The 23258-nt window shown below is 44.2% G+C and overlaps 1 protein-coding gene across 4 annotated transcripts in view; it reads left to right on the top strand.

Annotated features, from left to right (window-relative positions):
* The window catches only part of ADCY7 (adenylate cyclase 7), a 257435-nt gene that overhangs the window by 215549 nt on the left and 18628 nt on the right, over positions 1–23258 (top strand). For all 4 annotated transcript variants that reach the window (XM_030204352.1, XM_030204350.1, XM_030204353.1 and 1 more), the window contains 2 exons: positions 7906–8043; positions 15283–15354. In XM_030204352.1, the coding sequence (XP_030060212.1) occupies positions 7906–8043; positions 15283–15354 (210 nt within the window). The remainder of the gene's footprint in view (positions 1–7905; positions 8044–15282; positions 15355–23258) is intronic.

The following is a 23258-nucleotide window of genomic DNA, read 5'->3' as shown; positions in this document are numbered from 1 at the left end:
TTTTTCTGAAGGTCAATTGTTCTTTGTCTGTTATTAGGTGTAATGTGGCTAGGAGAAGAAATAATAATATATTTACTTGAGAGGAGCTGGAGTTGGTGGGAGCTGCAGTTGTTGGGGTTGTTGCTTCGTGGTTGGAGAGGCCTGGGAGCAGCAGAACTAGATGGGTCAGAATTCAGGAGCTCTCTATTTTGCCCTGCTGAACCCAGAAGTAGTGCTGCAAGGGGGAAGAGAGGTCGCATTGCTGGGGCAGGATCAAACAGTGACGACCTGGGAACCTGGTATCCTGGCCAGCAGTATATTAGGTGCTCATTGGTGTCGTAGGGCACAGAGAAATACATATGTGCATGCACAGTGGTTGCTGAGGGTGTGAGTTTGAAACAATTGAGGGCCAGAGCTTGCTGGCTGAGGTGCATAGGGATACTGAAGAGTGTAGAAATGGAGGACTAGGACACTGACAGTGTGAACAGAAAAGTAGAGAACGCAGCCTGGAATCAGAGGTATTTTGAGTGAGTATTGCTCACAGGTGCTGGATGATTCAGGAGTGAGAACATGAGAATTAGGTAGAATTGAGCATTTTCAGTGTTTACAAGTGTTTAGAGGAACTAAGGCAGGATCTGGCAGGCATGTATAGTTCTGAGCCAGCACAAGATGGTTCTTGCTGGCTCCTGGCTGCAGGGGGAGTTACTGGATTCTGAAGTGTCAAAAATTGTCAGATGGGAGGGAGCAATCAGAGACAGAGGATGTGTATATATACCTTGTTGCCTGTTTATAACAAGATACTGTTTGTGAAATTTTGAGAGAGTGATAAGATTGTGAGAAATAGGATCATTTTTTTATTTTAATGATTCTGAGCTACTCTTAGTGACAGAGAAGAAACGCTGTGAGAGCTGTGTGTGTGTGTGTGTGGAGAGTTGCTGTGGGATTTAATTAAGTTCTCAAATGAATATGATTAATGAATGTCAAACAAGGAAAATTATTATTCTGAAGTAATCAAATTTGAGAGAAAGGGTTATAGTTACCCGGTCTGTTTTGTATATAAAACAAAATGACCTGAAGAGAGAGAGGGAGAGAAGTCCCTTAAACAAAAGTGGGTCAACAGTTTGTGCAAATTTTTTTGTGAAGGCATTAATTTGGGAGGCAAAAGGAAGTAGGATAGAAAAAGTCTGAAACTTTTGCATTGTGCGAGAAAGCTGAACAGAACTTAAAAGGAAATGTGTTTATTGGATTCTTGCTATTCTGCTTTTCTGTGCTATGACCAAAGTGGTTTACATATTACATACAGGAGGGAGTTCAATTAAAAAAAACAACAACTTGAGTGCTAAACACTATTCTGTAAAGGGAGCGTGCCCTTTATAGAATAGCATTTGACGCGCATCTGATGCCTTACTTTTGGGTGCTGTTCTTGCACCTGCTAAAAGCAGGTGTAAATGTCAATGCCTAGCTTGGGTGTGCTTTGGGTGAATTCTGTAAATCCATGTGCAACGTTTTGGAATGCCCCTGGCCATGTGATTGAAGTTAGGTGCTGTGCTTTATAAATAGAGTGCAGCGAGATGTGAGCGCAGGTTTCAAGGCTGCCAATTAACATCAGAAATTGGTTGTTAGCACCCAAATTATTGATGTTTCTGAGTTTGTCAACTTAGTTGCGCGTGCATCTCTGATGTGCACACAAAGTTGGGTGCATAAATTTGGGCACGACAGATGAAATCCGGAGTACCGTGAATATTTTGAGAGAGGAAGCAACTGCCAGTTGTTGGATAGTCACTGAACCCCCCCCCCCCCCCCCCCACACACACACTATTTGGTTAAGTGCTGCTGAATATCGGCTGATAGTCTTCCCTGGCCACTTAAATCGCTTTGAATATCAACCCCTTAATAGCTATGATTTTTATATCTAGGGTGTATGTTTCATTGTTGTTTGTGTGTTATTTGAGAGAGGTGTTTGTATTCGAGAAGTCCGAGTAATTAGGAAATCAGAAGAAAGGTTACCTAACAGTTCTGATGTACATCCACAGATGATCTGAAACAGTGCACAAGCCAATTTAAAAATTACTCGCTTATGTATGGGAAGCCGATGCAGTGCTATGAGGCTTGGAGAAACACTGTCAAATTTCTTAATTCTATAGATCAACCGGGCTGCAGTATTTTGAATAAGCTGTAGTTTGTTAGATGATAAACCCAAATATAGGACTTTACAATATAGTTCAGATGAAGAAGGATCAACATTTGGACTGACAAGGCAAAAGAAGACTTATCAAAATAACTCCTCACCAGCTGTAGTTGTCTCATCTTACAAACGTTTTTTTTTTTTCCATAAATGGCTTCAAACGATAGAGAAGAATCAAGTAACACCTAGTACCTTAGATTTTTCCTCGACTGAAAAAACATTACCCGAAGGCATAAACTATTGGTCTGCTATTCAAAAGAAGCCATGCACTGACCGCTGGTGAACATATAGCTTTCCTATCTGTATATTTCTGAATCTTACAGTTGAAAATCTGACTGAATAATCTGATTCGATCCATATAACAAGGGACCAGGTTTGGGGTAGAGTGAGGGCAAACAGGAAAATCATAGAGCTGGCAATATTCGGCTGCTGTCCAGATCAGTTATCCATTTAATTTTGGCCTGCTGAATAGCAAATCAAACTGAGTGGACAGTTGTGGTGTGGTACATTCAGCACCACTGCTCGTTTTTATAGTGGTGCTGAATATAGTAACATAGTAAATGACGGCAGATACCTGTACAGTCCATCCAGTCTGCCCAACAAGATAAACTCATTTTACATGGTATGTGATACTTTATATGTACACCCGAGTTTGATTTGTCCTTGCCTTTCTCAGGGCACAGACCGTAAAAGTCTGCCCAGTACTGTTCTTGTACTAAGTTCTGAAGCTAACATCGAAGCCCCTTAAAATTTATACTCCAGCCCATCCCTATCTATTCAGTCACGATCAGGGCGTAGACCGTAGAAGTCTGCCCAGCTCCCGTTTTGTTTCCAATTACCAGCATCATCACCCAATCTCCGCTAAGATTCCACGGAACCATTCCTTGTCATCAAGCAGATGAAGCCATTACGTATGGGTTATGTCCATCAACCAGCAGGGGAGATAGAGAGCACTCAAACTTTCACAGTGCCCTCTTGGCCAGCTAGCTCCACTGCCTCTTCAGTATTCTCTATCTCCCTTAGCAGGGTGGCTACAGCTTGTTGGAGCTCCAGAAAAATCTGCCGGGAGGTGGTTCCTGGCTTGCCAGTTGTTAACCGGGGTGTTGGAGGCTATAGCAGCTTCACTTTAAAGGCACATAGGTTAGCCCTTTCCCTGCCTTACCCATACCTCTGTGGATGTGGACATATTGCCTTGCTTGCCCTGTCCTTACCCACCAACAGTGGATGCAGGCATATAGGTTCGCCCTTTCCCTGCCTTTCCCACTCATCTGAGCCTCCGGAGTCTTCAATACCTCTGCTTTCCTCACAGCTTAAAAAAAAAAAAAAAAAGTCGCGTCGCGTTTTTAAAAGCAGAGACGCTGGAACAGAGGTTTTTTGACCTGATTTTCAGCAGGATCGTAGTTGTACACTAGATCCTTTGAGGTAAGAGTGTTTTCCAACTTCTCCGGGGTGGGCCCGCGATCGGGGCGATTTTGGCGCGAAACCGCCATTTTGGATTTTACCGCCGTTTTTCGGCGATGGCTGCGGACAATGTAAAGCGCTGTTCTACTTGTGGCAAGTGCAAATCAGCAGCAGGGCTCTGTAAATCGTACTGTATTGGCGTAGGAGCCGGCCTGAGCATGGCGAGCGATGTTTCTTCCCGCTCTGAGCTGGCAGCGGGTGCCATTTTGCTTACACCGCATGGCGCGGCCTCCGTGGACACGGAGAGACCTGAGCCGGGTGGGGCACCTCGAGATGAGGTTATTTCAGGAGTGGCTAGCACCGGACAGGATTTGGGTGCCCAGGGTGAGATTTTCTCCCCGGATTTTGTGCTTTTGCTGCATAAAGCGTACATGATGAAAAGAGCCCTTCCTCAAGGGTCGCCTGAGGCTCCTCCGATTGCCCCCCCCGATGGATTCTGGCCTGGGACTGCCCAGTGAGGCTTTTTACCCGGATGCTTGGCCTAAAGGTAAGTGCAGAAGGGTTAATTCCCCTTCAGATTGTGGTGCACCTTCCCCCCCCCCCCCCCCCCCCCCCCCCCCCCGTGGTCGGGGTGTGAGGATTCGGAGAACTCTGACAGACGTTCTTGGTCTGAGGAACCAGAGTCAGGTGCGGATTTACCACAGGATCTGGATGATCCCTCCGCGGTGAGGATTTTCCACTGTGATGAGCTGCCAGTGCTTATTTCAGATACCCTGCAGGCCCTCTCGATTGAAGATCCTGACAGTGGCATGGCCTCCTCGGGTAATCCCAGGATGGCTAGTACCAAGAAAGCTGCTCGGGCCTTCCCTTTGCATGACTCCATCCTAGAGCTTGTTTCGGCTCAGTGGGCTGACCCCGAGGGACCTTTGAGAGTTTCCAGGGCTATGGGGCAGTTATACCCTCTGCGTGAGGGACATATGGCTCGTTTTCAAATGCCTACAGTGGATGCCCTAGTCACTGCGGTGACAAAGAGAACTACCCTCCCTGTTGAAGGAGGTGTTGCCCTGAAGGATGTTCAAGACCGTAGGCTGGAAACAGCGTTGAAACGGTCCTTTGAAATTGCAGGTCTCACTGTTCGGGCGTCTGCATGCAGCTGTTATGCTGTGAGAGCTTGCCTAGCTTGGCTGCAACAGGCAGTGGCTCAGCCCGGAGATGGAGCGGAGCCCTTCTTGGATGTGGCTCCGCGGATGGAGGTGGCCTTGTCCTTTCTGGCTGATGCCCTTTATGACCTTGTCAGAGCTTCGGCTAAACAAATGGCAGTAGCAGTGGCGGCTCCGGGTCTACTTTGTGTTTCCCCCATGGCCCTTGATAGGGCGCCTGCTCTTGCGGATTCGGCTGCACCCAGGAGAAGTGGTCCTCATCGCCCCGGATTGGCCAAGGAGACCTTGGTATGCAGACCTCCGACAGATGCTCCTGGAGGCTCCTCTGCCGTTACCTCTGGTACCGAACCTGTTGACTCAGGGACCGGTAGCCATGGAGGACGCCGCCCGTTTTGGTCTTACGGCATGGCTATTGAGAGGGCGCAATTGAGGGATAAAGGTTATTCCAATAAAGTTATTTCCACTCTCCTGCAAGCCCGCAAGCGGTCCACTTCCGTGGCTTATGCTGGGATTTGGTGCCTGTTTGAGTCTTGGTGTGCTTCCAGAGCCATTGTTCCAATGCGGGCTCCTGTCTCGCCGATTCTGGACTTTTTGCAGGAAGGTGTACAAAAAGGCTTGGCCTATAATTCCCTGCGGGTGCAGGTGGCAGCGTTGGCCTCCCTTCGTGGTAAGGTGGAAGGCGTGTCTTTGGCTGCTCACCCAGATGTGGCACGGTTTCTTAGAGGGGTGCTTCGGCTCCGACCTCCAGTGCGAGCACCCTGTCCAGCTTGGAACCTGGGGCTAGTTTTGAAAACCCTGCAGGCATCTCCTTTTGAGCCGCTTTGGCGAGCATCGGAGAAAGACTTGACACTGAAGGCCGTTTTTCTGGTGGCCATTACCTCGGCGAGACGGGTGTCAGAGCTCCAGGCGCTGTCCTGTAGAGACCCATTTCTGCAATTTTCAGAGTCCGGAGTCACGGTTAGGACCGTGCCTTCCTTTATGCCTAAGGTGGTTTCAGCCTTTCACTTAAACCAGCCTATTTTCTTGCCCTCTTTTTCAGAGGAAGAGTTTCCAGAATCTTTTGGGCAGTTGCACCTTTTGGATGTGCGCAGGACTCTGCTGCAGTATCTGCGAGTTACTAACTCTTTCAGGACTTCTGATCATCTGTTTGTTTTGCTATCCGGTTCTCGCAGAGGGTCTCCAGCGTCTAAAGCCACTATTGCCCGCTGGCTCAAAGAAACGATCTTTTCAGCTTATCTGCTGGCCGGCAGGGTTCCGCCTGTAGCCTTTAAGGCACATTCTACTAGAGCGATTTCTTCCTCTTGGGCTGAAACTGGAGCACTCTCTCTTCAAGAGATATGCAGTGCAGCAACATGGGCTTCTAAGCTCTCCTTTGCCCGACATTACAGGCTGGATGTGGCTGCCAGGAGGGATGCGCGTTTTGGTGCACAAGTGCTAGCGCGTGGTGTTGCTTGTTCCCACCCTATCTAGGGATTGCTTTGTTACATCCCATACGTAATGGCTTCATCTGCTTAATGACAAGGAAGGGAAAATTAGGTTCTTACCTTGGTAATTTTCTTTCCTTTAGTCATAGCAGATGAAGCCATGAGCCCTCCCTGTATGATTGTCTGTATGCTGTGAATCTGTTTTTCAGGTTCTGTTCTAATTTCCTGAAGTTCCTTCCTTGGGAGAATGTTGGAAAACAATCTTCAGGATTCATGTTCAGTTTAAATTTAGGAGGATGTGTTCATTCCCTCCAGCATGTTTTTTTTGGAGGATGTGTTGATTCTCTCCAGGAGGGGCGTGTGTTCCCCTCCAGTTCTATAAATAGGAGGATGAGTTCATTCCCTCCAGTGTGTTGGGAGGATGTGTGATTCCCTCCAGGAGGCGCGTGTGTTCCCCTCCACTTATACAATAAGGAGGATGAGTTTATTCCCTCCAGGAGGATGTGCATTCCCTCCTTTATGAGTTCATGCCCTTGTGATGGGCCATCGTTCGCTGTGAGGAAAGCTCTTGTGATTCCCATTGCGGTTTGCCTTACTGCTTTGGAAGCTTCAAATACTGAAGAGGCAGTGGAGCTAGCTGGCCAAGAGGGCACTGTGAAAGTTTGAGTGCTCTCTATTTCCCCTGCTGGTTGATGGACATAACCCATACGTAATGGCTTCATCTGCTATGACTAAAGGAAAGAAAATTACCAAGGTAAGAACCTAATTTTCCCTTCCTTCTAAACAGGATTCCTTTGTGTTTATCCCACGCATGTTTGAATTCCATTACCGTTTTCATTTCCACCATCTCCCGCGGGAGGGCATTCCACATATTCACCACCCTCTCCGTGAAAAAATACTTCCTGACATTAGTCCTGAGTCTGCCCCCCCTTCAACCTCAGTTCATGTCCTCTAGTTCTACCGCTTTCCCGTCTCCGGAAAAGGTTCATTTGCGGATTAATACCTTTCAAATATTTGAACGTCTGTATCATATCACCCCTGTTCCTCCTTTCCTCCAAGGTATACATGTTCAGGTAAGCAAGTCTCTCCTCGTACGGTTAAGTCTCTCCAGTTAACTTTCTGTCCTACTCCCGTACTAGCTGGCCTGTTTCTACTGTGCCTGTTATCCTTCCGGAAGCTGTGACTACTATGAGAGATCCTGCTTGACCTTTAGTGACCAGATTTCAACTGTCATTAGGCCATCTTTTGTGCTCTTTACAGAATTCATTCTATTAGATCACTACTGAATCTGACAAATTAGTGACACATGAACTTATTAGTGGAATTGACTACGCTAATGAGTTCTACAAAGGACTCGCTTATGGCTCTCTGAAACAGCTGCAGTGTAGATCTTACCTGCTAATTTGCTTTCCTTTAGACCCTCCAGACCGGCCCAGAAAAAGTACTAATACATATTAAAGTGCCAGTTCTACACACCGGCTGCGTAATGACACCTATATTAGCTACAATAAGCAAGAGTTTTACTAATCCAGCTTTGAGGATGATTATGTCCACAATAACACAGACTTATACTGCAGTTTTATAATCCTCCTTTTCCTCCAGAATAAGTGTAGTCTAGCATAATCTGAAAAATGAGCATACATTTGCCACAAATATAGACAGTTTTCTGGTCTTAATCAAGATTGTGTTGGCTTGTGAATAACCTTAAAGGAAGGCTGAGTGATGTCTAATGTTCCCTCTTCCATTCTTTTGACAGAGATGCTGTTCTGAGCGGTCCACTCTTTTGCCTCACCTGTATGCTCTTGCAGAAAAAGTGGAAACTATGCCACTTCTAAGGCTACCTTTAGCCATCATCACCATAGGTTCTTTATTGGTAATAGCCGTTGTTAATTTGGTGAGTATTTAATGGGCACTGGGATGCCTCTCCAGTTCACATTTATTCTTTTGTTATAATTCTTGTATAATGCATATTAACAAAGTGTCCTGAGTATCTGAAGAGAGTAGGGATGGGGATAAAAGAAAATGTAACAAATAAAATCAGCTGTCGGTTAAGAGAGATTTTTGTGTCTGATTTGTGTTTGAAGTAATATAGGCTGTATTGACTTTGTTAGATCCATGCTCTATCCTCCTTCATTTCTTTTCTATACTAGTAATGGTAATAGCTTTTTGGGTTTTTTTTTTTTGTTTGTTTTTTTTAACATTCAAGTTTTTATTGAGAATTTTTCAGTAATATATAGAAACAGCCCAGAAACATCACAAGAACAATATTCCTACCAGTATTTAATACAGATCCCAATAGCAACTCGGAATGGAGAAAGAGGCCCATTCCAGTTGAACAGGTATAACCTCAAGTAACAGAATCATTTCTGAAATGCAACCAAACGTTCCAATCCAACACCCATATAAAACCACCCACACTCCCACCTCCTGACAAACACCCACAGAAGAACAGTAAGAAGTATAAATCTGCATCATGACAGTCTTCCAAGACCCAGCTGGTCCCTCTTACATCTGCCTATTTCTATATCTCCCCCCACCCCCTCCCCTTTCAAAAACGATATGAAGCCCCAACCAATGAAACACAGAGAATCCATTACACGAAACTCTCACCCCCGTTCTCTTACAGTAATAGCATACTAGAGCTCAAGTGAACAAACCTCAGTCCAACCCAATAACACCATCCATCCCAGATGTGAGCTTGTCGGTTCCTCACCCCATGCACAGCCTTAGTAAGTTTATCATAGCCAAGTATAGCCAAGAATAGCCATAGCTATACTGGGTCAATTTCAATGAGTGTATTTGTACTTTTTTTAATGAGTGAAAAAAATCATTCACCTCCACCCGCTCCACACCACTCAGGATTTTGTAGACCTCAATCATATACTCACTCAGCCTTCTCTTTTCTAAGCTAAAGAGCCCTAACCTATTTAACCTTTCCTCATGTGGGAACAGTTCTATCCTCTCTATCATTCTGGTCACTCTTCTTTGAACCGTTCCTAATTCCGCTATATGTTTTTGAGATACAACGACCAGAATTGACTACAATACTCAAGGTGAGGTTGCATTGGATAATATTGTACTAAAAGTGCAGCGAGGGAGCCTTTACACTTTTCCATGCCCTTGCTATTTCCATTTTTGCTGCCAAGAGTAATAGATTGGCCACCCCTTTAGGAGGACCCTCAGAGGGGTCCCACCCCGGAACCAATCCCAACAAACACACCTTAGTACATAAGTGTTGCCATACTGGGACAGACCAAAGGTCTATCAAGCCCAGCATCCTGTTTCCAACAGTAGCCAATCCAGGTCACATATACCTGGCAAGATCCCGGAAAATTCAATACATTTTATGCTGCTTATCCCAGAAATAAGCAGTGGATTTTCCCCAAGTCAGTTTAATAATGGTCTATGGACTTTTCCCTTAGGAAGCCATCCAGACCCTTTTTAAAGCCTGCTAAGCTAACCACCTTTACCACATTCTCTGGCAACGAATTCTAGAGTTTAATTACACATTGAGTGAAGAAACATTTTCTCCGAATCGTTTTAAATTTACTACTTTGTAGCTTCATCGCATGCCCCCTAGTCCTTGTATTTTTGGAAAGAGTAAACGATTCATGTCTACCTGTTCCACTCCACTCATTATTTTATACACCTCTATCATATCTCCCCTCAGCCATCTCTTCTCTAAGCTGAAGAGCCCTAGATTCTTCAGCCTTTCTATCATTTGTCCAATTTTCCCCAGTCCACAAACTCCCACCCAGTAGTTGAGCACCTTGGGGCACATCCACCACATATGGCCAGAGGTTCTCTTCATTCCACAGCCCCTCCAACAAAGCCCTTGAGTGCCATCCCCTGCTTTTTCTCCCTTAAAGGGGGAGCAATAGGTTCTATGCACCAGGTGGTATTGCATTTGCCTGTAATTGGTAATAAAAACATACTTGTGCCTATATAAATATATCAGGGCCCTGGTGTCCTCACCCAAAATTTCCTCCAAGCAGTGTTCCCAAGCCCCAACCATCACCTCTGGGGCTAATAGATACTGAGGGCTACAACAGGCACACCTCACTAAAAGTAGGGTCCAACTGCCCGCTAAGCAGAAAAAGGAAAATGGAGATAAACACACACTCATTCTAACCACACCCAGTGAACTATGGGTTGCTCCCCATAGTGCTCTCTTGAACTGCTCTCAAGACTGCCGCCTGATAATATTGCCTGAAGTTAGGCAGTCCCAGCCCACCCCTATCTTTATCCTGTTGGAGCCCCTGCCATTTGGTCTTTGGTCTCCTACCCAGCCGTACAAAATCTTTAAGCATCTGATCCCAAAGTCTAAATTATTTGTTAGTGATGTAAGTGGGAAGTTGGGCAAACAGAAATAGAACTTAGGTATGATCATCATTTGAATCATAGCTACCCTCCCCCACCATGTCAGTGTGAGACTTTTCCAGCCATCCAAGTTGCCTTTAATTTGCTTAGTAATGTGGCCATAGTTTAATTTTTACAGATCAGTTACCTTGTGTGAAATGTAGACACCTAAATACCTCAACCCATGAGCTGCTACTTTAAACGGAAAAGACTCAGACTCTGAAGTGTCCACATTAAAATGTAGTGCCTCCGTCTTATCAATGTTCAGGGACAGTACATCCAGTAAAGGTGGTAGAAAATTAATAGGATCAGCCATAAATATTAATGTGTCGTCTGTGTAGAGTAAGATCTTATTCTGTTCCCTGCAGACTCTAATCCTCTTGGCTAAAGGCTCAATGGCAATGGCAAACAGTAACAGGGACATAGGGTACCCCTGCCCCTGGACAGCTCAGATTCATCCGATTTAGTGCCATTAACCATAATTGCACTCCTAGGCTCTACATTCATGACCTTAACCCATGTTCCAAAAGGACCACCCAGACCCATTTGATTCATAACCTCAAATAGATAAGGCCATTCCACTTTTTCTGCATCTGTAGCTAGTCATGAAGCCCTCTCCTGTCTACGTTGAATGATGTCAAATCAGATTCAAGGCCCTCTTAGCATTGGCCCCCTGTTGCCTGCCCCGTACAAAACTCGTCTGATCCTAATGAATTAGTTTTGGTAGTATCATCTCCAGGACCTAGCAAAGATCTTCATGTCTGTATTTAATAGGGCTATAGGCTTATAACTGGAACACAGTACAAGGTCTTTACCTCACTTAGGGATCACCACTACATTGGCCTCATACATAGAGGGTGGTAACGAGAAACCATCTCTGGTATCGTTGAAGATCTTTACCAGAAATTGAGAAATCTGTGGGCCCAAAAGTTTGTAATACTCCATTAGGGAGCCCATCTTCCCCTGGAGACTTGGTCTTCGGTAATTCATGGATGATGCACTTAATCTCACGTACACGAACAGGGTCATTTAATGGCCAAAAATTGAACTCAGACACTTTGGAGAGGTCTAGTTGTTGTACAAAACTCCTGATTTCCTCATCAAGGCAAGTAAGCTCTGAAGTACAGAGGTTCTGATAGAAAATTCTGAATGCTTGGACAATATCTGCATTAGCAGTCTTATAAGCCTCTCCCTATGCTTGGAACAAACTCTCCCTATGCTTGGAACAAACTCCCTGAGCCCATACGCAGAGCTCCCTCCCTGCCCATCTTCAAATCCTTACTCAAAGCCCATCTCTTCAATGTCATCTTCGGCACCTAATCATTTTACCTCTATCCAGGAAGTCTAGACTGCCCCAATTGACTGTCTGCTGCACGTGTTGTCCATTAGATTGTAAGCTGATTGCACATGTTGTCCTTTAGATTGTAAGCTCCTTTGAGCAGGGACTGTCCTTCTTTGTTAAACTGTACAGCGCTGCGTAACCCTAGTAGCGCTTTAGAAATGTTAAGTAGTAGTAGGGGTCGCTAGTTTACTCACCCACCGCTCATTAATATGCTTACTCAATTGCCACAAAGAGAGTCCATTCTATTCCCATATTCCAGGAATTCCCTTTTATTTCGCCTCAGGAAATATTCAGTCCAGTTAACATCTAGGATGTCTTTCTGATGCCTAAGTTTTTTTTTTTTTTCAATCTCTCTGCCAAAGAAGTGGGCCCTGCCATCTGTGCACTTCTGGCCAGGGTCCTCTCCATCCCAGCACTCTGCTTCCGGGTCTTCTTAGGGTACAGATCTTTAATCGAGAGACTGCTTTTTATTTTTCAAAACTTGCAGCATAGCTTCATTCCACTACTTCTCCAAGTCTTTCAAAGTGAGAAAATGTCTCTCACTGGCCATAGCAGCACTTTCTCCAGGAGATTCACAGGATAAGATCGGAGCGAGATTAATCACATCCTGCCAGCATGATGACTGTCGTAGAGACTATTTTTTTTAAATTGACCTTTCTTAATTTAAAAATCATGCTAAGAGTGATTACATACACAGTCTGAAGACTTTTTTTTTAATCCCATAGGTGCCTTTTGTCTAAGATATGTTAGGTGCTATCTCATACCTAATGCAACTTAAAATGGCATACTGCGGGATACATTCAGACATCCTGCAGTAAGTGCCAATTTAGCGCACGTTAATCCACAGGCTAAAAACTTTTTTTGGGGGGGGGGAGGGCATGTCAGGGGGTGTTCCTTCATTAATCAATTAGTGCAACTATGTTACTGTGTTCAAACTGGTTAGCACAGGATTACAGCATTAGTCCTTATCGCCTACAAAATGGGTGATGGTAAATGCTCATGCACTATTTATTTTTTAATGGCTGCATGCTAATGGCAACATTAACATCTGACACAAAGGAGACAGCGAAGGTGACTCAATAAAACGATGATGCTGTATTGGTCTAGAAGATTTAATGGTCAACGACTTGACACGGCTGTGTTTTGGCCCACTGGCTTGCTTCAGGAGTGTTCCTATATTGTGTGGATGGGTCTGTCAGTATCGTTTGCTGTAATGAAGTATGTCAATTTTATTTTCTATTGTGGTTTTAAAAAATTGCTGGAAGTACTGTAAGTAGCATTGCACGCCCTTGAAGATCACACTCTGAGTCTAGAGAAGATTCAGAGTGTGATTTTTGAGGGTATGCGGCACTACTTGCAGTGCTTCCCGCCGGTTTTTTGAACCACAATAGAAAATAAAACCTGACATACTTCATTACAGCAAGCGATACTGATAGACTCATCCACAAAACATAGGAAGACTCCTGAAGCAGACCAGTGGGCCGAAACAAGGATGTGTTGAGTTGTTGTTGACCAATAAATCTTCTAGACCAATACAGCATCATCGTTTTATTGAGTCACCTTCGCTGTCTCCTTTGTGACAGATGTTAATGTTGCTATTAGCATGCAGGCATTAAAGGGCACCTGACAAGCTTCCCAAACATTCTATACATGTTATTCCTGGAAAAATGGACTTGGGAAAAATCCATAATTCCAGGAATAACATGTATAGAATGTTTTTGTACGTTTGGGAAGCTTGCCAGGTGCCCTTGACCTGGATTGGCTGCTGTCGTGGACAGGATGCTGGGCTCGATGGACCCTTGGTCTTTTCCTAGTGTGGCATTACTTATGTACTTATGTACATTGTTTTATTGAGTCACCTTCGCTGTCTCCTTAGTGGTATTATCTGTGCGAGGTTTTTTGTTCAACATTAACACATGGCCGTTAATACATAATAATGGAAAATGTAACATTTTACAGCTGCAGCAAAAATGACCTTAACGTGTGAAAACCCACGTAAGGGCACGCTAAGGCCACTTTTTGCTACAGCTTAGTAATATAGGGCCCTGTTTACTAAGGTGCACTAGCGTTTTTAGCGCACGCTAAAATTAGCGCATGCTAGAAACTCGCATAGGAATATATGGGTGTCTTTAGCATTAGCGCTCGCCTACAGCACGGCTTAGTAAACAAGGCCCTAAATTTGTGAAAAATAGCAGGCATGTGCTTTCAATTTCACTTCTTTGCATGTGTTAATATTTTTGTGTGCAATTGCTTCTATGCATGTAAAACTGCTACATGTGCAAACAAACAAAAAAAAGCTGCTTTTTCTGTTTGTTTAAAATCCCCCACATTTTCCCCCACTACACCTCTAACTAGATCTAGAATTCAAATAGTGAAGAAACTTTAATTCCATGGCTAAAAGCCATGAAGATGTAAATGTGAATGTAGTTAAAAATAAGCAATTTGGGGCAAATCTTAACATAGACTTATTAATCGTGTTTTTTTTTGTTACATTTGTACCCCGCGCTTTCCCACTCATGGCAGGCTCAATGCAGCTTACATATTATATACAGGTACTTATTTGTACCTGGGGCAAAGGAGGGTTAAGTGACTTGCCCAGAGTCACAAGGAGCTGCCTGTGCCTGAAGTGGGAATTGAACTCAGTTCCTCAGTTCCCCAGGACCAGAGTCCACCACCCTAACCACTAGGCCACTCCTCCACTTTTGCTATTATTTGAGATTCTACATGGAATGTTGCTATTCCACTAGCAACATTCCAACATTCCATGTAGAAGTCTGCCCTTGCAGATCACCAATGTGGCCGCGCAGGCTTCTGTTTCTGTGAGTCTGACGTCCTCACGAAACAGAAGCCTGCGCAGCCATGTTGCTGATCTGCAAGGGCAGACTTCTACATGGAATGTTGGAATGTTGCTAGTGGAATAGCAACATTCCATGTAGAATCTCAAATAGTAGCAACATTCCATGTAGAATCTCCAATAGTATTTATTTTATTTTTGTTACATTTGTACCCCGCGCTTTCCCACTCATGGCAGGCTCAATGCGGCTTACATTTGTACCTGGGGCAATGGAGGGTTAAGTGACTTGCCCAGAGTCACAAGGAGCTGCCTGTGCCTGAAGTGGGAATCGAACTCAGTTTGCCAGTCCACCACCCTAACCACTAGGCCACTGGTTCTCCCACCAGTGATTTAAAATTGCTTAGTTTGAGCTCTGTCACATTTAAAGCTGCATTGATTACATATGAGTGTGTCTGTAAGCAAAATTACCAGAGAAGAGAGAAACCTACTGTACATTTTTCTAAAATCAAAACACAAAACCCTTTGTTGGACACCCTGATTGCTGTAACAGTGCATTGGTTGTGTGGTGAGTTCACATATAAAATAGTGTTTTGTCTACTGATCAGCCCTGTTATTCTTTCTCTTTTCATTCTTTTTAGCCACTGAACCAGAATCTTAACAAGTGTAATGGATCCATTATTGAACAGGATGTTGAGTGTCAGTGCATTCTTGTGAGTAGAGAACCAGCCTTATTCAGCAGACTGAACACCAGTTCCCTAATGATTTTCTAAATCAATAGAATCATAAAAATATCAAATTTCCTCCTTCTACTACTAATTGTGTTTGCTCTGTCCTTTTTTAATTGCCCATATAAGACCAAATTCCATAAATGGTGCTAAAAAATCGGTCCTGAAAAATAACTTGCTAAGCACTATTCTGTCAATGGCCCTGAAAGTTAGGTGACCAAAATTATTAAATTTGCTCTGAACATTAATCAAGGAAATTCAAAGCAAGGGGGCCCCGTGTCTGGGTTTTATACACTTAACCCAACAAGTACAGTGGTGGAAATAAGTATTTGATCCCTTGCTGATTTTGTAAGTTTGCCCACTGACAAAGACATGAGCAGCCCATAATTGAAGGATAGGTTATTGGTAACAGTGAGAGATAGCACATCACAAATTAAATCCGGAAAATCACATTGTGGAAAGTATATGAATTTATTTGCATTCTGCAGATGGAAATAAGTATTTGATCCCCCACCAACCAGTAAGAGATCTGGCCCCTACAGACCAGGTAGATGCTCCAAATCAACTCGTTACCTGCATGACAGACAGCTGTCGGCAATGGTCACCTGTATGAAAGACACCTGTCCACAGACTCAGTGAATCAGTCAGACTCTAACCTCTACAAAATGGCCAAGAGCAAGGAGCTGTCTAAGGATGTCAGGGACAAGATCATACACCTGCACAAGGCTGGAATGGGCTACAAAACCATCAGTAAGACGCTGGGCGAGAAGGAGACAACTGTTGGTGCCATAGTAAGAAAATGGAAGAAGTACAAAATGACTGTCAATCGACAAAGATCTGGGGCTCCACGCAAAATCTCACCTCGTGGGGTATCCTTGATCATGAGGAAGGTTAGAAATCAGCCTACAACTACAAGGGGGGAACTTGTCAATGATCTCAAGGCAGCTGGGACCACTGTCACCACGAAAACCATTGGTAACACATTACGACATAACGGATTGCAATCCTGCAGTGCCCGCAAGGTCCCCCTGCTCCGGAAGGCACATGTGACGGCCCGTCTGAAGTTTGCCAGTGAACACCTGGATGATGCCGAGAGTGATTGGGAGAAGGTGCTGTGGTCAGATGAGACAAAAATTGAGCTCTTTGGCATGAACTCAACTCGCCGTGTTTGGAGGAAGAGAAATGCTGCCTATGACCCAAAGAACACCGTCCCCACTGTCAAGCATGGAGGTGGAAATGTTATGTTTTGGGGGTGTTTCTCTGCTAAGGGCACAGGACTACTTCACCGCATCAATGGGAGAATGGATGGGGCCATGTACCGTACAATTCTGAGTGACAACCTCCTTCCCTCCGCCAGGGCCTTAAAAATGGGTCGTGGCTGGGTCTTCCAGCACGACAATGACCCAAAACATACAGCCAAGGCAACAAAGGAGTGGCTCAGGAAGAAGCACATTAGGGTCATGGAGTGGCCTAGCCAGTCACCAGACCTTAATCCCATTGAAAACTTATGGAGGGAGCTGAAGCTGCGAGTTGCCAAGCGACAGCCCAGAACTCTTAATGATTTAGAGATGATCTGCAAAGAGGAGTGGACCAAAATTCCTCCTGACATGTGTGCAAACCTCATCATCAACTACAGAAGACGTCTGACCGCTGTGCTTGCCAACAAGGGTTTTGCCACCAAGTATTAGGTCTTGTTTGCCAGAGGGATTAAATACTTATTTCTCTCTGCAGAATGCAAATAAATTCATATACTTTCCACAATGTGATTTTCCGGATTTAATTTGTGATGTGCTATCTCTCACTGTTACCAATAACCTACCCTTCAATTATGGGCTGCTCATGTCTTTGTCAGTGGGCAAACTTACAAAATCAGCAAGGGATCAAATACTTATTTCCACCACTGTATGTCTAGTTGAAGCCACAACAGTCATATGACTTCATGTGTCCAATACTACTGTTACAATTCAGTGAATGCTATATGATTGAACAATGAAAGGGGGAAATGGAAATGGGACTTGATATACCGCCTTTCTGAGGTTTTTGCAACAACATTCAAAGCGGTTTACATATATTCAGGTACTTATTTTGTACCAGGGGCAATGGAGGGTTAAGTGACTTGCCCAGAGTCACAAGGAGCTGCAGTAGGAATCAAACTCAGTTCCCCAGGATCAAAGTCCACTGCACTAACCACTAGGCTACTCCTCCACTAGCAACATTCCATGTAGATGCCTGCCCTTGCAGTGCGGCCGTGCAGGCTTCTGTTTCTGTGAGTCTGACGTCCTGCACGTACGTGCGTGCAGGACGTCAGACTCACAGAAACAGAAGCCTGCGCAGCCGCATTGCTGATCTGCAAGGGCAGGCTTCTACATGGAATGTTGCTAGTGGAATAACAACATTCCATGTAGAATCTCAAATAGCAGCAACAGAATCTCAATAGTAGCAACATTCCATCTAGAATCTCCAATAGCAGCAACATTCCAGAATCTCAAATAGTAGCAACAGCAACATTCCATGTAGAATCTCAAATAGGGAAAGGGAAATGGGACTTGATATACTGCCTTTCTGAGGTTTTTGCAACAACATTCAAAGCGGTTTACATATATTCAGGTACTTCTTTTGTACCAGGGGCAATGGAGGGTTAAGTGACTTGCCCAGAGTCACAAGGGGCTGCAGTGGGAATCGAACTCAGTTCTCCAGGATCAAAGTCCACTGCACTAACCACTAGGCTATTCCTCTTTAACTGAGGAAAGGGGCTACTGTAAAACTGTCCATCCTATATGAGGGTAAAGTACGTACTTAATGGAGTTTGGAACTGGATGTATACTTTTGAATTTTCAGTGGTGTGCATATATATTTCAACATTTTTTATTGATGAAGACAGAATTAACTACATCCAATATCTGATTTAACCATAAATGCCACCATCAAACTTTCAAAATAGAAATACAATAATAAAGTCCATCATCAATCTTTTTGACATTTTCTCCCATCCCCCCCCTAACCCTCCCTCCTCCCCTCTACTTTAATAATAACAGCTTTTATTGATGATAAATCAATACAAACATATTCTCAACAGTAACCATACTTTCCTCTCTATCTCACCTCATACATTAGTAGAATTTAACTCGTATAGACAGTCATCATTTTATATCCTACATATCCCCATCCTTATCTGTTCATCTTCATACATTTTGTTCTAAATATACACACATATTCACAATGCAAAACAAACACAAATAACTTCCAAAGTAACACGTTAGATCATAACTCTTTAATATTATAACTGTTCTTTACCCACTATAACAGTTCCCATCCCAGCTACTCCCCTCCCCCCTCCCTCAGACTCTCTGCTCTTCCCCCCTTCCCTCCATCCCAGTATGGTTACTGAAGGTCATAGGTACTATGCATCTAGAACATTCTTATCACATTGCATCTAACATTAAGACCTACATTAACATAACTGTATCATCAAATCTCAGAGACATTTTATTGATTTTCCCCTTACCCCCCCCCCCCCTTCCCATGCACTCTACCACTTAGCAGTGATGTCTGACTTAACAATGAACTTCACGCTCTTTCCACTCTCGTTCAAGCACTCCAGCTACCCTAAAGTATTCAGGACTTGACTCCTTGCTCGTGGGGATATTTTATTTATATACGCCTTCCAAATTTTTATAAATCGCAGCCGCCTCTTTGGCGTGTTGCGGGCATCTTGCATTTCCCATAACATGAGCTCGTGCACCTTATTTCTCCAATACCAAAACGAGGGACCCTTATCTACAGTCCAACAGTTTAGGATGCATTTTTTCCCCAAAATACAGAGCTTACTAAGAAATATCTTTTCTTCAAGCATTCCCTTATTCCATACCATCATAGAACTCAGTATCATCCCCTCAAAGGACAGGACCACTTGATGCCCTAGGACCCAGCTTATAAATCGGGAGAGAGCTGACCAAAACCCTTGTATCTCTCCACATTGCCACATACCATGGTAAAATGAGGCACCCACTGCCGCACATTTAGGGCACTGACTTGTTTCCACCGCACCTGCGTACTAAGCCTGCTTCACCGAGAAATATGCCCTGTGTACAGTTCGGAAATGACATTCCTGCAATTCAGCACTGTTCACCACCCTCACACCTCCCTGAAGCGCTGCTAGTATCTTCCCTTCTGCTATTCGACTTCCCACCTCCTGACTCCATCTTTCAGCAACCAACTTAACATCTCTTTTGGGTTGTTTCCCCTCCAGTGCTTTATGAAACCAGGACACTGATATCTGTCCTGCTGCGTCCCCAGTCAGGAAGTCCTGGATTTCCTTTTCAAATCCTGGCAAGAGGCTTACAGTGGGGAGACTACGCACATAGTGAGAAAGTTGATGATAAGCTAATTTTGCAAACAATCCTCCCGCGTAGTGTTTCTCAAACTCAGAATAAGGCATTATTGTCCCGTCTTTTAATAAAAAATTTCCCAACAATATCACTCCCCGTTTCCCCAGATCTCTGAAAATTTTACTTTCCCGCCCCGGTGAGAACTCCCCATTACCAACAATGGGTAACATCACACTACTCTCTGCACTATGCCCCCAAAGTTTGGTTATCACTTTCCACAAATGTCTTAAACGCTGTAGCAGTAGGCTGTGTTTAACCTGTTGAGGGAGATTTCCAGTTTTTGCGTGTATTAAGTAATTAAGGTGCCAAGGACTAAAATACTTATTTTCTAACTGTAAATCTGTATACGTACTCGTTCCTAAAATCCAGTCTCTTAAATGTCTTAGGAGACACGCTTGATTATATAGTCGCATGTCCGGCATACCTAACCCTCCGCTCCCTTGAGTCCCCTTAAGGTATTCCCATTTAAGCTTTGCCTTCTTCTCTGCCCAACAAAATCTAGCTACCTGCCTCTGGTGCGCCCTCAAATCTTTTTTCCATAACCATAAGGGTAGTACTTGCAATATATATAACCATTTTGGAAACACCAGCATTCTATATAAATGAATCCTACCGCAAAGTGACAATGGTAGGGAGTTCCACTTGGCCAATTGCTCCCTCGTATCTCGCAATAACTTGGGAATATTAGCGGCATAGAGCTGCATGGGATCCAATGTTAATTGAATACCTAGGTATCTAAATGACCCTGTCGCCCACCGTAATGGGAACTGTACCCAGGCTTCCCTCCTTGTCTCCTGACTCACCAATGCCTCCGATTTCATCAAGTTTAAATGAAATCCGGAAAAATCCCCATATTCCTTTATGCTTTCCATAAGGTGTCTCAAGGAAGTCATGGGGTTCGTCAATAGGACTAATAGGTCGTCCGCAAATGCTGCTATTTTGAATTCCCTATCCTGGATATGGATTCCCGTTATATCAATATTGTTGCTTATCTCTCTTATCAGTGGATCAAGTGTTAAGACAAAGAGAAGTGGTGAGAGAGGGCATCCCTGGCGCGTTCCTCGACTTATAGGGAACCAATCCGAGACTATACCATTTACCAGGATTCTCGCTTTAGGATCAGTATACAAAGTTTTAACTGCTTGCAGGAAGAATCCGCCCATGCCATATGCTTTGAGTGTTTCAAAAAGAAATCCCCAATCCACCCTATCAAATGCCTTTTCGGCATCAAAACTAATTAGCATTGTTGGTAACCCTTCCCGCCGTGTTTTTTCCAACGCTAAGATTATCCTCCTCATATTCTTTGCTATTTTCTTGCCCCTTACAAATCCCACTTGTGGGTGTTCTACTAAGGAGGGAAGGTATCTAGCCAGCCTATTAGCTAGCAGTTTAGCCAAAAATTTTGCCTCTGAATTTAATAGTGAAATGGGCCTATAAGATTCTGGGTATTGAGTCATTTTACCTGGCTTCAACAATACCGTTATATGGGCCTGATTCATATGTAGCGGCAGTAGTTCTCGTTGAACTGTTATGTTAAAGACCTCGGTCAATACTGGGCCAATTTCTGTCTGCAATAACTTGTAGAACTCATTCCTCAGTCCATCAGGACCTGGTGCCTTCCCTAAGGGGCTTTGTTTAATTACCCACATCACTTCATCTATAGTGATATCTGCATTCAGCACCCTCAGTTCCTCATCATCCACTTTGGGTAACTCGACACTAGCCAAATAAGCCGCACTAGGTGTAACCAGATCTTCTTGTGGTTTATATAATTTAGCAAAGAACTCTTTAAAGATTCCCGAGATTTCACTATCTTTATTTGCTAGTGATCCTTGGAGGTCTTTTAATGTAAGTATCTTCTGGTAACCTGCTTTCCTACCCATGATCCGTGCCAAAAAACCCCCTCCTTTATTAGCGAATTTGTAAAGATGGTATTTATAATAGGCCATAGACCTCTGGACTGTTCATTTAGACTCTGCTGCGCCTCTAATAGTTGCACCCTTATTCTCTGTGAGTGGTCTACACTGTATTGCCTCCGTAAATTAGTCACCCTCTTCTCCAATCTAAGGATTTCCTGTTTTCTCGCTTTTCGTTTAAAACTTGTGTAAGCTATGATCTCCCCCCTAAGTACAGCTTTAGCTGCCTCCCAATAGAGCACTGGGTCTGTCCTGTGACTCTCATTATTGGCACTGAAATCCTTCCAACATTTTATCAAGTGAGGTAAAAATTGATTGTCCCGGTACAGCCAAGTTGGGAATTTCCATACAAAAGCCTCTCTCCTTTCCCCCTTTATCTGCAATCTCACCATTACCCAGGCGTGATCTGAGATCATTATTGGCCCAATTTTTGCTGTTTCCACCTGTGTAAACAAGTCCCCAGTTACAAGTATATAGTCAATACGAGATAAAGAGGCATGTGCTCTCGATAAGTGGGTATAATCCCGTTCTAACGGGTTCAAGGTTCTCCACACAACCACCACCGCAAACGCCTCTTCCAACCCTGCTATACCTCTCCCGGGCCTGGCCAGCTCCCTCCTCGATGGGTTGGACCTGTCCAATGATGGGTCCACTGCCTCATTGAAATCTCCTCCCATTATAATCTGGGCCTCTCGTAGTCCTTGCAGTGCTCGGGTTAATTGTAGATAGAATCGCTTTTCATACGTGTTGGGGGCATATATGTTACATAGCACTACTGGTTGTCGATCTAATATTAGGGATGCCAGTACATATCTGCCATGGGCATCTTTTACAATCTTAACAACCTTCACATGTATGCCTTTGCGTACCAGTGTGATCACTCCTCCTTTTCCCCCCACTGCCGGAGATTCGAAAATTTCTCCAACCCACCAGCGCTTCAGTTTGGCATGTTCTGCTCCTGTTAAGTGTGTCTCCTGCAGAAATGCAACTGATGCCTGTTGATCATTAAGTGTTTTTAAAATTTTTTGTCTTTTAACAGGCGAGTGGATACCCCCCACATTCCAAGTTATAATTTGTAATGAAGTCATGTAATCCCTATCTGTCGGTCAGTGCTTCCATACAATTTTCCAACAATCATGCCAGAGAGGCGTCCCAGCCACCACCTCCCCAGCACTAACTTTCAGTCCTTCCACATTCTCCCATCACTCCAGACATCCCACTCAGTCTCCTTACATACACACAGATAGCTTGTATCCCTCCCCTTCCCTACCCCTATCCCTCTCCCCTGCCCCAAGCCTCTTCCCATCCCTCCCTTCTCCCCTCGTCCCCATTTATCACACTTCCAGGTCCCCTCCATACCCTAGACTTCTCTCGCCCCATAAAGCCCCTACTTTAACTATAATCTTCTTATTTCTAAACCCCTCACCCCTCAAGGGAGTATCAACCAATGGCCCAAACAGACCCAATTCCGGGCGAACAGCAACTGCCCCCTGAGTGTATATCATAACATCTGCAACTACTATACATCAATGATCCAAGTCCCGAATAAGGACTTTCAATGCAACTCTTACCACATCCACCTATC

This window comes from Microcaecilia unicolor, chromosome 5, assembly GCF_901765095.1.
Source record: "Microcaecilia unicolor chromosome 5, aMicUni1.1, whole genome shotgun sequence".
Taxonomy (NCBI): Eukaryota; Metazoa; Chordata; class Amphibia; order Gymnophiona; family Siphonopidae; genus Microcaecilia; species Microcaecilia unicolor.
Note: the sequence above shows the minus strand (reverse complement) of the source record. Positions and strands in the feature narration are given on the sequence as shown.